At 60.4% G+C, this 12,855-nt stretch overlaps 1 protein-coding gene across 8 annotated transcripts; it reads right to left on the minus strand.

Annotated features, from left to right (window-relative positions):
• Window positions 1–1,356: 1,356 nt before the first annotated feature.
• EPN3 (epsin 3) lies at window positions 1,357–12,716 on the minus strand. Of its 8 annotated transcripts, none has more exons than XM_036033754.1 (10): window positions 12,011–12,303; window positions 8,184–8,884; window positions 7,107–7,225; window positions 6,342–6,422; window positions 5,985–6,113; window positions 4,796–4,883; window positions 4,055–4,321; window positions 3,775–3,885; window positions 3,429–3,656; window positions 1,357–3,241 (listed from the first exon to the last, which is right to left on the minus strand). In XM_036033754.1, exons 2-10 carry the CDS (start codon window positions 8,743–8,745, stop codon window positions 2,907–2,909), a joined length of 1,920 nt encoding a protein of 639 aa, XP_035889647.1. In that variant the 5' UTR covers window positions 8,746–8,884; window positions 12,011–12,303; the 3' UTR covers window positions 1,357–2,906. The 8 variants fall into 8 exon arrangements, with proteins under 8 accessions (XP_035889647.1, XP_035889648.1, XP_028377161.1 ...); XM_036033755.1 differs by having other exon boundaries at window positions 3,775–3,891; window positions 7,107–7,195; window positions 12,011–12,300; XM_028521360.2 differs by having other exon boundaries at window positions 3,775–3,891; window positions 12,011–12,300.
• Between the last annotated feature and the right edge of the window lie 139 nt (window positions 12,717–12,855).

Raw genomic sequence — 12,855 nt, forward strand, 5'->3', positions numbered from 1 at the left:
TCCATTTGCTGATGAGGAGGTACAGGGAGAGGCTTAGGTGGGGGGTCACAAGGTCAGTTTTGGACGTGTTGGTTTGAGGTGCCCTTGAGACGTACACACAGACGTGACAAGGCTCCGGCATGTACAGGAGAGGCTGGTGGGCGAGAGGCATCGGGGTGTTCAGTGTGGCGACAGCACAGGCGTGGGAGAGACCACCCAGGAAGGCTGCAGTGAGAGGGGAAAAGCAGCCTCAGAGCTGGGCTTGAGGAACTCAGGAGTGCATCCAGGAAAGACCGGAGGAAATGGCTGGAGTGTCTGAGGAAAAACAGGGGAGGGTGGTGCCCCAGAGGCAATGGGACAGAGGCCTGCAAGGAGGGGAGGGTTGGAGTGGTCAGACTCCAGAGAAGCCAAATGGGATGGGACCGAGAAAGATCCACCGGCTTTAGCACCACGGATGTCAGCGGTGGGCTTGGCAGACGGTGTTCCGGTGAGGCGAGGCTGACGGCAGAGGCCAATGGAGTAGAAGGGGACATGGACCGGATGGACCCTCGGGGTGAGGGGAGAGAAACTTTCAGGATGGCTGAGGCTAATCATGACAAATGCCTGGGGGAAGCGTTTGCTTGGGAGGAGGCAACCAAGGATCTGGAGAGAAATGGCTGAGAAGCTGGCGTAACGAAAGGGTTGGCAAAGGAGGGTCTCATGGTTGCTCCCTGGGAGCAGTGACGGTAAGATCAGAGGACAGGAAGCCTGCCCTGAGTGTGGAGGAATCTGGAATGATGACACCTTTCCCCCAGTGTGACCATGGGTGAGGGTGGCTGGGACATAATGGGGCGGCAAGGCCGCCTTCTTGACGATAGAGACACATGGGATTGAGCAAGACCTGGGTGAGGAAAAGACTGTGAGCCACGACCGAAGCACGGCAGGAATGAGGTGGAACACAGCCCCAGGTGGGGAGGAGGCGGGACGGCCCCGTGGCTCCGGCCTTCAAGGAGGGGGAGGGGGTCTTACGGGAGGAAGACAGTCTGGAAGCAGGTATGGGGAGCAAGGGTACCAACTTCTTTGTGGGAATCAAAACAGCACCCCTTGGGGGGCGGTTAAAGAAGCAGTGTCCGAGTGACAGCCAGTTTAGAAGAGGAAAGCCCAAGCAGGGGAGGCGCGAAGGGTGGTCAGAGACCACAGATGGAGACAGACGGGGGCCGGACCCTGGGCACTGTCCGGCAGATCAGCAATGAGGGGCGATGGCAGGTTCACTCCTCCTGGTTAGTCTCTGGAGAGGGTGAACCCTGGGCCAAGTGGGCAGCGGCCTGGGAGGAGCCACACAGCGACCTCATAAAGAAGGAACGCTTGTTCCCATTTGACAAGGAAACGGAGGCAGAGTCATAGAGAGGTTAAGTAATTTACTCAAGGCCAGGGAGCATAACCACTTATTACTGAGTGATCATCATCATTATTATTATTATGTGCAAATCTTGGAGCAGAGTTTTGAACTCAGTCGGTCTGACTCCTAAGTAGGTGCTCTTGTCCATCCTGCCTTCAACGGCCACGGTAGGACTCCCTCCAAAATAACAAAACATCCTCTTGCCCCACCCCAGCCTTAGGAAGGGGACCAGCATTGCGAGTCTCCCCCAGCTTTGGTGTTTCCGGCCTATGGAAGGCCATTTTCCCCTAGCACCTCGAAGTGGGTGCAGCTGGCAGCAGGGCCAGCCCCTTGAGCACTGAGGACACACTCAAGTGACCTGAGAGCATTGAGGAGAAAAGGAGGGAGGGGGACAATGGTGCCCCACCTGGATGAAGAATCAGGCCCTCCTCCTCTCCCTTGGTTCCTCAGACCCCACATAAGCCTTCGGGCTCCCTCTGCATGGCTAAGGTTGAGTGTATTGCCAGCCCTGAGAAAGGAGAGGAGGGCAGAGCCAGATTCCAGGTGACGCAGTAGAACCAAGGGGCCTGGGGGCTCCTGGGCCTGGCTTGCCCGCCCTGCTGAGTTCTGAGCTGCTGGAGGCTGTGGGCCTAGCAATTCTCTGTTCCTCCGCAGGCAAGCTCAGCATTTTGTTCTCAGCAGTCAGGCAACATTTGCGAATGAAACCTGCTGTGAGGCCGAGACCTGCAGGCCAGTGAAGCCAAACCGACGCTGAATCCCAGTCCCTCCCCCAGGCTAGCTTTCACCTCCCTGAGCCTCAGTTTCCTCACCTATAAAATGGGCTTTGCACTTGGTTTAATGCTCTGCTGCCCCCGTTTTTAAATTCTTAACCCAGTTTTTAACAAGGGGCCCCCACACGTCCATCTTGCACTGGGCCCCACGAATTATGTAGCCAGTCCTGAATGTGAGTAATGCTATCTAGCTCAGAGGGTTGTTGCAAGGATTAAATGAAGTGATCTGTCTAAAGTGCTTAGCACGTAAGTGCTCAATAAACGGGTTCCTTGCTATTAGATCAATCTGGCGCCCGTGTGTGATAAATGACTGAAAATGATCAAATGGACGGGAGCCTAGGGAGCGTCTGGAAGCGAAGGTGCCAGTCTGAGGGGGCTGTGCAGAAAGTGGGAGCGTTTTTTGGGCCCCCACAGTGTGGAGCAGTTATTTCCATGGCAGCCGCTGATTTGCGCAGTGGTCCAGACCTGGCCGCCACGTCCCGCAGAAAGTCCACTTGGTGAGAGCTGAGACCGTGGGTTCCAGTCTTTATTACGGGGGCGCGGTCTCATCCCCGAGCAGCCATCACTCTTTAGCTCCAGGAGTTGCAAAGGGTCTGCGGTGGCCTGGACCAGGGTCCCCAGTGGCCTCGGGGCGGAGTCTGAGCCTGTCTCGACTTCCGGGGGCGGGTCCTGGGTGGTAGCCCCGCCTCTCCCCAAGGACAGGGGAACACAATCCAACCCCGTTAGCGTTGGGGGCGGGGCCTCCCGCGCACAGGTGGGCGGCCCCGGCAGGAAGGTGCTCAGAGGAAGGGGTTGGTGCTGGCCTGGGGGTTGGGATGGAGAGGCCCAGTAGAGTCCGATGCGGGCAGCAGCGGTGGCGGCAGGCTGGAGGGCGGCGGCGTGAAGGCGCCAGCCCTTGGGAAGACGCTGACTGAGGCGGGGAGGCTCACGCCAGCTGGCACGCTGCTGAGTGGGAGGGGCAGGGAGGTGCTGTAGGTCATGGAGCTCAACGGCGTCCCTATCGGCCGGCCGGCAGCCAGGCCCAGCGCCGGCGACCCGGTTCGCATCTGGTTCAGGGTCGGCCTGCCCAGTTCGACCCCGCCGAACGGGTTGGTGGGGGATGGAGCGCTGAAATCTGCAGAACGAGAGTGGGTAGGGGGTTTGCAGTGGGCCAGGGACATAGCCCTAACTTGGAGGGGGACAGTATCTGGGGTTTTAGAAATAGGGAAGAAGAAGAAGATTCTAGGGCAAGGGCTGGGCTCTGAAAGGAAGGGTGGGGGTCTACAGGGTTGAGACCTGCCACGGAACAGGGGGTGTTCTACCTGTCAGGAAGGGGTTCCGGGTCTTCGCAGCCTGGGGTGCCTTGACTAAGGAGTCAAGGTTGACCAAGGAAGAGGCTGAGGGGCCCAGGAAGGACTCAGGAGTGCGAGCTCGGGCTTCTTTGCTAGGCTGGGTTAGGGCTTCTCCCACTACACTCAGGTCAAAGGCATCTGGCTCCTTGGTACCATTTTGCTTGGAACTGGGGATGGGGTCTCCAAACAGGTCCAGCTCTGAAATACAAACGGGTATGGAGAGGGATGGGTCACTCGGCAGGAAGAAGAGGACAGAGCCCTCTCCTGGGTGGCCACCCATTCCCCAGAGCTGCATCCTCCTCTGCCTCCCGCTTACCCACAGGACTGCTGGGTTTCCCGGAGGGCGGGGCCTGGGCCCCCTCCAGCCCCTCCTTGGTCTCTGTGGATACTGGAAGTTTGGCAAATGGGTCAAAGGTTGAGGTGCCACCTAGAGCTAGCCAAGGAAGAAAAGGGAGATGAGATGGGTTGGCAAAAAGACCAGGCACTGGACTGACCTCTTTCCAAGCAAGCAGCCCTCCTAACAGCCTTATCCCCAAAGGGAGGGGGACCCAGAAGTCCTTCAGCTCCTTACTCACACCCTCTGGCCCTTTGCTTACCTGGTGTGTTGGAGGTTTCCACTAAGGCCCCCCAAGGGTCAGCCCCAGTGTTGGGGAGTTGGTGGTGGGAGGAGTTCTGCGCCCAGGGATCTGTAGTGGGGGTTCCAGCAGGCAGCACTGGGGTCCGGCCCCAGGGCTCAGAGGAGGACAGCGTAGGGGGCAGGTCCCATGGCTGGCTTCGGGACAGGATGCTTCCTGAGGGGACTGGAGACCAGGGGTCTGCAGAAGGCCAGGAGGAGCCACTGGGCTCTATGTTGGACTTGAGACCTGAAATGGAACAGCACAGCCATGACCCCAGTCTGACCCTTACCCCCAGTCCAGGGTCTTCCCAGTTACCCAGACCAAGTTGCAAGGCTAAGGGATCCATTTCACAGATTCTGGATGCCAGTTCGGAACCACCCAGGAAGCAGGAGCCCATAGCTAGCAAGTTATCCCAGGAGCCTGGACTCCCGGGCAGGGGCAGCTCAGGCTACCTTTGTAGTCAGGGACTGGCCGTGGTAGGAAAGCCAGGGTGATGGGCAACAAAACCACTTTCCCGAGATCATTTCCCATGAGCTGGGCTCTTCAGGTGTGCTCCCCCTTCCTTTCTACGACACCATGTCACCGAGAAGCTGAGGTTCAGAGACATAGGTGACCTGCCCAGGGGCTCTCAGCTGTGGGTAACGGGGTGCCAGCAAGAAGCCAGGAAGGAAGGAGCTCTCTAGGGCCAGCCTGGGGGCTTTTGCAGCCCTGCATACCCACCTGGGATGTCCCATGGGTCAGCAGAGCAGTGTGTGGAGGGCGGGGCTGTGGCAGGTGCAAAGATGTCCACCAAGTCCAGGATGGAGGACTGCGGAGAGGAGAGGCAGTCATGGCTCAGAGGAGGGCAGGCCCTGCCCTGTCCACCTGACTCTGGCTCCTTCTCTCCTTCATGCATCCCATAAACACCTAGTAACGACCCCTCACCTCTGCATGGTGCTTTTCAGTTTATTAAATGTTTCCTCAGGCCTGGCTGGAGTAGCTTAGTGGATTGAGTGTGGCTGAACTTTGATTGAACCAAAGTGTCGCAGGTTCGATTCCCAGTTGGGGTACATGTCTGGGTTGCAGGCCATGACCCCCAGCAACTGCACATTGATGTTTCTCTCTCTCTTTCTCCCTCCCTTCCCTCTCCAAAAATAAATAAAATCTTAAAAAAAATGTTTCCTCATCCATTTAGTGCCTGGTATTCCCAACAGCCCTATGCGGTCGGTAGGCAAGGTGGTGGTGTGCCCACTTTACAGATGAGCCCCAGAGAGGGGAAACAGTTCACCTGGAGTCACATAGCCGGGGAGAGGCTGAGCCAGGCCAGAACCCAGGCCTGCCCTCAACCGTCTTGCTCTTCAGCCCATCAGTGATAAGGCAGGTTATATGACAAGGCTACCTCCCTAAGCAGTGTCCAGGAGAAACCGGTCCCAGTGAACACGCAGAGCTGGCAGAAAAGGGACAGAGAACCCCAGGGGTAGCGTGGACAGCTTTGGAAGGTGGCCTTGTTCCCAGCAGCTGCCTACTCCTTCTGGAGAATGTGCACAGGAGCTCAGGATGTTTTTAGCACCATGTCCTGGGTCCACCTCCTATCTTCACCTGCACGGCGTGCCATCCTAGCACGTCAGAGGTGGGAAGGAAGGCCAAGACCACGTGCCGCAACCTTAAAGTGGCAGCGAATCCAGATCCCAATTCGAAGGGTCCTCTGATCAGGATTCTTTACATCCCACTTTGCCATCAGCTTCGTCAGCAGCCTATGCAGTGTGGGACCCAACCTAGGGCTGCTGCACCCCCTCCACCCCCACTTTCATCGAATAAACAGGTAGGCAGTGCTTACTGTATACCAAGCACTGTTCTGCACTCTTTACAAACATGAACTCAGTTCGTCTCCTAGGCTCTGCCAGCTCACACAGCCCAGCACCCTCCCTACCTGGCTGGTTTTCAGCTTGTCCTCCTCCTTTCTCTCTTCTCTCTCGGGCTTTCTGTCCTGCTGACGGCGAACTGCGGCCCCAGCACCGTTGGCCATGGGGGAGTCATCTCCCCGCCAGGACCTCACCTCCTGCAGAAGGCACAAAGTGGGTGAGGAGAGCATGGGCAGCCCGGGGTGGACTTGAGGGGACCTGAGCTGAGTTGAGAAAAGTGCAGGGTGGGGGGTGGCTGAGAGGGTAGGCGCAGCAAGCCCACTAAGTGAAGCAGAAGGAGGCTGGTTAATGCCCGGTTAGCACCTCCACCGGCACCTCCACCGGCACCAGCACCAGCACCAGCACCGGGAGCCTAAGCCCACTACCTTCTGGTGCTCCTGCCGGCTCAGGCGCAGAGCCAGCTGCAGCTGCAGGTCCTCGTCCCTGGGGGAGGCTGGGGGGACCGGCTGCGAGGGAGGAAGAGAAGGGTGAACTTGGCCCAGCATTCCCACTCCTGGGCCAAAAGGGAATGTGGGACTGAGAGAGAAGTGCCCACCCCAAACAACAATGTGGGCCTGGTCTTCTCCCGGTCGAGGTATGAGATGCAGTTTAAAAATCAAGAAGGTCAGTCCTTTTCCTCTGGGTCCCCTGAGTCTCCCTAAGCCCTGCTTCCTGTCGGGTCTGCCTGGATCCACAGAGGTGACGGCAGAGAGGATGGTGGCATAGGGGCTGTCCCTGTCCTACAAAAGCGTAGCTGATGATGGGGTCGGGGTGGTGGCAGCATGTCTCTGCGTCCCCTACGAATGTGTCTGTCAGCATACGTACGTACCCCCTTCCCCTCTGTGAGGCGGCGGCAGGCCCCCACCACACTCATCCACCCCCAGCCCACTACACACGCACTGTCCTTTCCAGCCCAGCCAGGGGACCGGAAGCAGGCAGGTGATCCCTGCTGGGACAATCCCAGGGACACAGGCAGGCTCTGTGCTGTCCTTGGGAGCGAGACTACGGTTTTGGGGCCCAGTGTGGGGGGAGCCTGAGAGTCAGGGTGTGTCGAATCCAGGTACGTCTCCCTCCTCTGCCAGCGCCCTCCCCATGCCAACCCCAGCCCAGTGCTGGGGCCTCCCAAGCTGCCCCGGTGGGGGGGGCCTCACCTTCTCAGCCTCCTCCCGGCTCATGGCCAGGGCCAGCTGCAGCTGCAGCTCCTCTTCTCCCGACGTCTGGGGCCGGGCCTGCTCCAGGTCTGAGGTATAGCGGGGGGACGAGGAGGAAGCTGCAATGACCATCGTGGCTCCTGTGACCCCGAGGGTACTCGGGGGCTCCCACACCCCATCCCCTCCAGGAGGCCAAGGCTCAGAGAGAGAGACAGGGGAGGAGAAGAACGGGCAGTCGAGGGCCACAGGACGCCAGGCCACATGCTTGGCGCTTTCTGTAATGTTTCCCATCCTACCCCATGAAGATTCTATTCTCTCCTTCACAGACTGGCAAACAGCTCTAAGGACGCCTGGTCAGGGTCCTACAGCAAGACTTGAACCCAGGTTCCCCGACCCTTCCAGCTGGGCCCCATGCAGCCTGAGGTCAAGCGGGGTGGGAAGATGAGACACTCCAGCCAAGGTCACTGCTCTCCCAGCCCACAGCACACTGGCAAGGGCTTTATGAAAGGAGGGCCATGCTGAATAAATCTCAGACCGGGGAAGCCCCCACCAGGATGGAAAGGAGAACCAGGAACCGCTCGACGGCTCCCCCCATTTCCAAGGACAGTGCCCTCGAGTCGGGGCGGTTATGGGGAACGCCACCGATGGGGCAGCGTGTGTCATGTGTCTGGGCACAAGGCTGAGGGCAGTCCTGGGCCTGGTCTCGTTAATTCTCACATCAAACCAATGCAGGTAAGATTATCTCTGCTTTGTGGAAGAGGAAGCTGAGGGTCAGGGAGGCGGTTGTCCAGACCGCACGGCCCGGAAGGGGCAGGGCGAGGAATGCCACCAGACTCCAGGGCCTGCGCGTGTACCACCCTGTGCTGCCAGACAGCGAATCAACAATAACAACAAATGTACACTGACAGTATGGTTTACGCTAACTTGTTGAGCACCTACTATGTGCTGGGCATTTTGCCTCACGCTTTACACTCCTTATCTCACTGAATCAGCATGACTTCCCTCTGAGGCCGTAGAGCTAGAATCGGAACCCAGGCCACCGCTCTGTCCCCAGCCATGCACCCAGGGCTCACTCACAGTTGTAGGAGGACGGGGAACCCCGAGAGCGGCCGTAGTCCTCGCCGTGGCGGCGGCTGAAGCCCAGCTGCCCGCTGCCCATGGCCATGCCCTCCAGCGCCATGCGCTCCTTGGTCTTGAGGGCATGGGTCCGCTCCTGCCGGAGGCGCTCCTCGTCTCGGAGCAGGGCCATCACCTGCTTGACCTTCTCGCGCACGTTGACGCCCTGGTCTTTGCCATCGCGGTCGATGTACTGGAAGTCCTTGAGCGTCTGGATGGTGAAGAGGTTCTCCCGGCACTGGTGGGCCACCCGCTCGGAGCCTGTCTTCAGCAGGTAGTCCAGCAGGGTCAGCGCCTTGTACACGTGCCTCCAGTTCTTGCCGCTGTCATTGAGCCGCCGCCACAGCATGCCCATGACCTCAGCAAAAGCCACCGTGTTGAAGGTCAGGTCGGCAATCTCCGACATGAGCGAGCTGGGCGGGCCCCAGGGGTCATTGCTGGTGGCCTCGCGCACCTTGATCTCCGCCTCGGAGTAGTTGTGCACGATGTTCTTCACCTGGCGCCGCAGCGCGGAGGTCGTCATGGCTGGGGACTTGGAGATGGGCGCCCCCCGCCCCAGCCGGAGGTGGAGGGCCGAGGGCCACCGTCGTGAGGTCACGGTTTCCAAGGGTGGGCCGCCGTGCTCTCAGCAGGGCGGCTTCGTCCTTGGGTCCCACATGGGTCTGAGGAAGAGAGGGTTTGCAGCTCAGGGGCGGTGGCCCACCTAGCTGACCACTCACTCACCCACTTAAGGCCTGTCCGGTGTGTCCCTACTGCCAGGAACGGCCTTCAATGGGCACTTTCTATTTGTCTGATTTTACTTATTACTCAGCAGGCATGGCTAGCTCATTTATCTTCACCATCACACTGCGAAGCTCCTGTTATTACTACCACCATTCACAGAGAAGGGAAATGAGGCTTAGAGAAGGATCGGCTTGTCCCAGGTCACGGAGCTCGTAAGTGGGGATTCCGGGTGGACCTAGGCAGACACACAGCACAGTTCTTGCCCTCAGTGAGGGACACAACGATGACCCCCAGGAACTCGACCGGCCGAGCTTCTGCTGGGCTGCCCTCTCCCCTTTCTGCCAGGATCTAGCTTAAGGCCTATCCTTTCCACCTTCTCAGTCCTCACCTTCCTCTCTTCTCGTATTGATGGTGTAGCTTGATTCACTCAATGCCTATTTCCCGGGGCCGTCTCTGAACCAGGCCCAGGGCACCAGTCCCGGTGCACCCACGTCTGGTTGGGAGGGGAGCGTACAGGCAATCACCGCCCAGCAGGAAAGCGCAGAGGAGCGCGGGAGCACCCGGGCTAGGAAAATCAGTGGGGATGCCCCAGGGGCGGTGATGGCTGAGCTGAATCCAGAGATCGGAAGGCGAGGGAGAGGAGGAGTGAGCCAGAGAGGTGGGAGTAGGGTGGGGGGGCAGCTCAGAGGGAGCACCTCGAGCTGGGCCAGGCAAGAGAGGAAGGGGCACTGGGGGGGCTGCCTCTCAGAGAAATCCAGCCACCCCACCCCATCCTACACGGGAGGGCACCGAGGCCAGAGAGGGGCCGTGGCCTGCCCACAGTTACATGGCACGGGGACCAAGGTCCCCAGAAGACTAATCCAATACTTATTGTCAGTGTCACCAGTTTGGTAATGAATTCATCTGATTGCTTTACTGTCTGAGCCCCACCTTTACAGCCAGAAGGTAAGCTCCCTGAGGGCCAGGCTGGTCTGGGCTCCCCGAACCCCCCCACCCAAGGCCTGGGGCACATGGCAGAACTCTGATACCCCAGCTACAGGGGGACTAGGGGCAGCCAGGAGCCCTCCCCCACAGCCAGAGGACTGGGCCATCTGCTGAAAGTCAACACAGGCCCAAGTCAGAGAAATGTCCTCCCAGAGCCCTACCAGAAACCCACACGGGAGTCCCTCTGCCATCACCACTACTCTGGTGTGGGCATGCACGCACACACACACACACACACACACACACACATACACACACACACACGGCTGGACCCACAGAGCCCCCACTTTCGCCAACGCACTCCCACCGATGCCAGCACCCACAGAGACCGCACCTCTCGGCTCTACCTTGGGACTCAGCGGGAGTCACAAGGAGTTTGTTCTACCGCCTCGCCCCTCCGCCCGGGTCTGCCAGCACAGGGCTCCTCTCGCAGGGGCCCTCAGGCCTCACAGTTTCCTTCAGGGCCCAGGTGCCTGGGCGAGCTCTGCCCCGACGCCGGCGTCCCTCGGGAGGCCCGGAGGGATGGAGAGTGGCGGCTGAAAGCGCTGCCTACCTTCTGTCCGCTGCCTTTCTGTCCAGCTGGCCTTCTGAGGGGGTGCGCTGGCCCACACTGGTTTAGCTCCTGCCCTCCCCCTCACTAGTGACTCAGACCTGTCTTTACCTCTCTGAGCGGTGGGCTGGCGGGTGGCAGGAGTGAAGATGAGAAGTGATTGTGTCCCGAAGCCCGCCCCAAGTGCACGCCACCCGCTCCGGAGCCGGCCACTGAAACCAGCAGAACCAGTCAGGCATCGTGACTCCGACTCCAGCAGCAGCTCTACCTGGCCCTCCTGCCCGCCCGGGCAGTGGGAGGGGCTCTCGGTGTGGGCGCTGCAGCCCTGCCTGAACTTTTCTCCTGGGAGGTGGGCATGGCAGGGCCCTCTCTGCACACCTCTGCCCGAGCTAGGGGAAGGGAGGGATCGGAAACACCTGAAGTCTGAAGGGGCCGAGGTGGAGAGGAAGAGGGGGCAGGGCGAGGCTCGGGGAGTGCGGAAGGGAGGGAGGAGGAGAGGAAGGAACGCGGGCGGGAGCGGCTGGGAGCCCTGCCAGCGGTGTTACAAGCAAAGGGTTTTATCGAACACAATATGCCCAGAAATAAAAGGGAGTGAAACAGAAACCCAGCGGCCGATAAGGCGGCAGTGGCAGCGGCAGCGGCGGCCTGGGCAGCCGGGTATGGAATTACTGCAGTGACCTTGAGCCAGGCCCTGTCAGGTGGAGGGAAGGACACTGAGAAGGCAGGGCCTGAGAGGCCAGTTCGGAGATGGGGGAGAGGGCAGGAGAGGAAGCAGGGCAGGGAAGGAGGAGGGAGGCATCCGCTATGGTGGGGGGGGGGGTGTAGAATGGGAGAAGGGCCAACAGGGGGTGGGACCAGCTGGGGGGGCCCCGTGTCAGCTTTCTCCTATAACAGCGTCCCGAGAAGAACTTTATAGAGGGGAGGGGGCTGCTCCTCCCAGGACCCAGAGGACTGGGGGACCTGTCAGAACTGAGGAAGCAGATGGCTTCTCCAGAGTGGGGTTCAGGGAGATGGAAGGAACCCAGGTGTAGAGTCACGTGGGTGAGTTTGTCCAAAGTCTGGGCGTGCCACACCGGCCAGCACCCCCTCCCATCCTCGGCTAAGGCAGATGCCAGCCTCTGCCCTCCATCGGGTCCAGCAGGAACAGTGGTGGGGAGTGGCAGTGCCCTCTGGCTGTAAGCTTAAGTCAGCTCTGTGCTGGGGGCCCTGGCGTAGGGCGAGCGCTGCCTGAGTCTAAAGGTGCATCAGGGGCCGAGGAGGAGGGGCTGGCAGAGAGGAGCAGGAGGAGTGTGTGAGGAATGCTGCCAAAGAGCCGGGTTCCAGGATGGGGAGCCCAGGATGGGGAGCGAGCCCCCAGTCCTCCTTCCTGGGGGCAGCAGGGAGGGAGGGGCTGCGGGCAGGAGGGCCACTGGAGACAGTAAGCCCGCTCCACCACCCTGTGCTCCTCACCCCTCTCCCTGGAACCTGGGAGGGAGACTAAGCCCCGAAGCTTCCACTGGGGCACCACGGCTGCCAGGGAGGGGCCGCTTACCTCTGGTGCAGGCTCCCTTGGCCCCAGCCCTGGGACCCTGAGCAGCCTCTGCGGCGACCCTCCGACCTGCACGGCAGGGGGGCGGCACAGCTTCGGGAGCGTCCCCAGAGCCATCCACCGCAGACTCTCGCCCCGGAGACCCACCCTCGCCAAGGAGGCGTAGACCCCTTGGAAGGGCGTGGCAGGGTCCCCCCAACGGGCTGCAGCTCTGCCTCTTGTCCGCCGGTCTCTTGGATGCCCAGCCGGCAGGCAGCACTCAGGAGGAAAGTTGCTCAGCTGGCCGGGCAGGTCTGCCTCAGCAGTAACAGGACACAGGAGGAAGCGCTGGGCGTGTTAACCCCTTCCTGCTGGCCGGGCGGGCGGCACCTTCAGAGGTGGGAGGCTTGCCTGCAGGCAGCCCCTGGGGGGGGGGGGTGCAGCTCTGGAGCCTGGGAGCATGTGCTGGGGGCCCAGTCCCCCCTGCAGTGTATTAACCCTTCCTGCTTCCTCAACAGGAAACAGGGCCAGGGGCCTCCAACACCCACCCCACTCTTCCCCTCCCACTCTGGGCCAGGAGGAGCTTTCCTGGGGGCTGGCCCTTCTGTAGAGTTACTGCCTCCTGTGGACTCCCAGCTGGCCCCCTAGGCCACGCTGACGGGTGCATCAGCCCTGACAGGACTCCGGGCCCAGCCCCTTCCCTGCCTCTCCAGCACACAGTGCTCTGCTCTCTCTGAACCTCCTCCCATCGCAACCTCTCAGCTGAAGGATGCTTGAGGCCCATGAGGTCACCGGAAGCCCGAATGCAACACGCAGCCGATGGGAGACTGTGGCTGCTCCCTCAGCATTGCACTCACACCTCTGCGCCA

Source organism: Phyllostomus discolor, chromosome 8 (assembly GCF_004126475.2).
Source record: "Phyllostomus discolor isolate MPI-MPIP mPhyDis1 chromosome 8, mPhyDis1.pri.v3, whole genome shotgun sequence".
NCBI lineage: Eukaryota > Metazoa > Chordata > Mammalia > Chiroptera > Phyllostomidae > Phyllostomus > Phyllostomus discolor.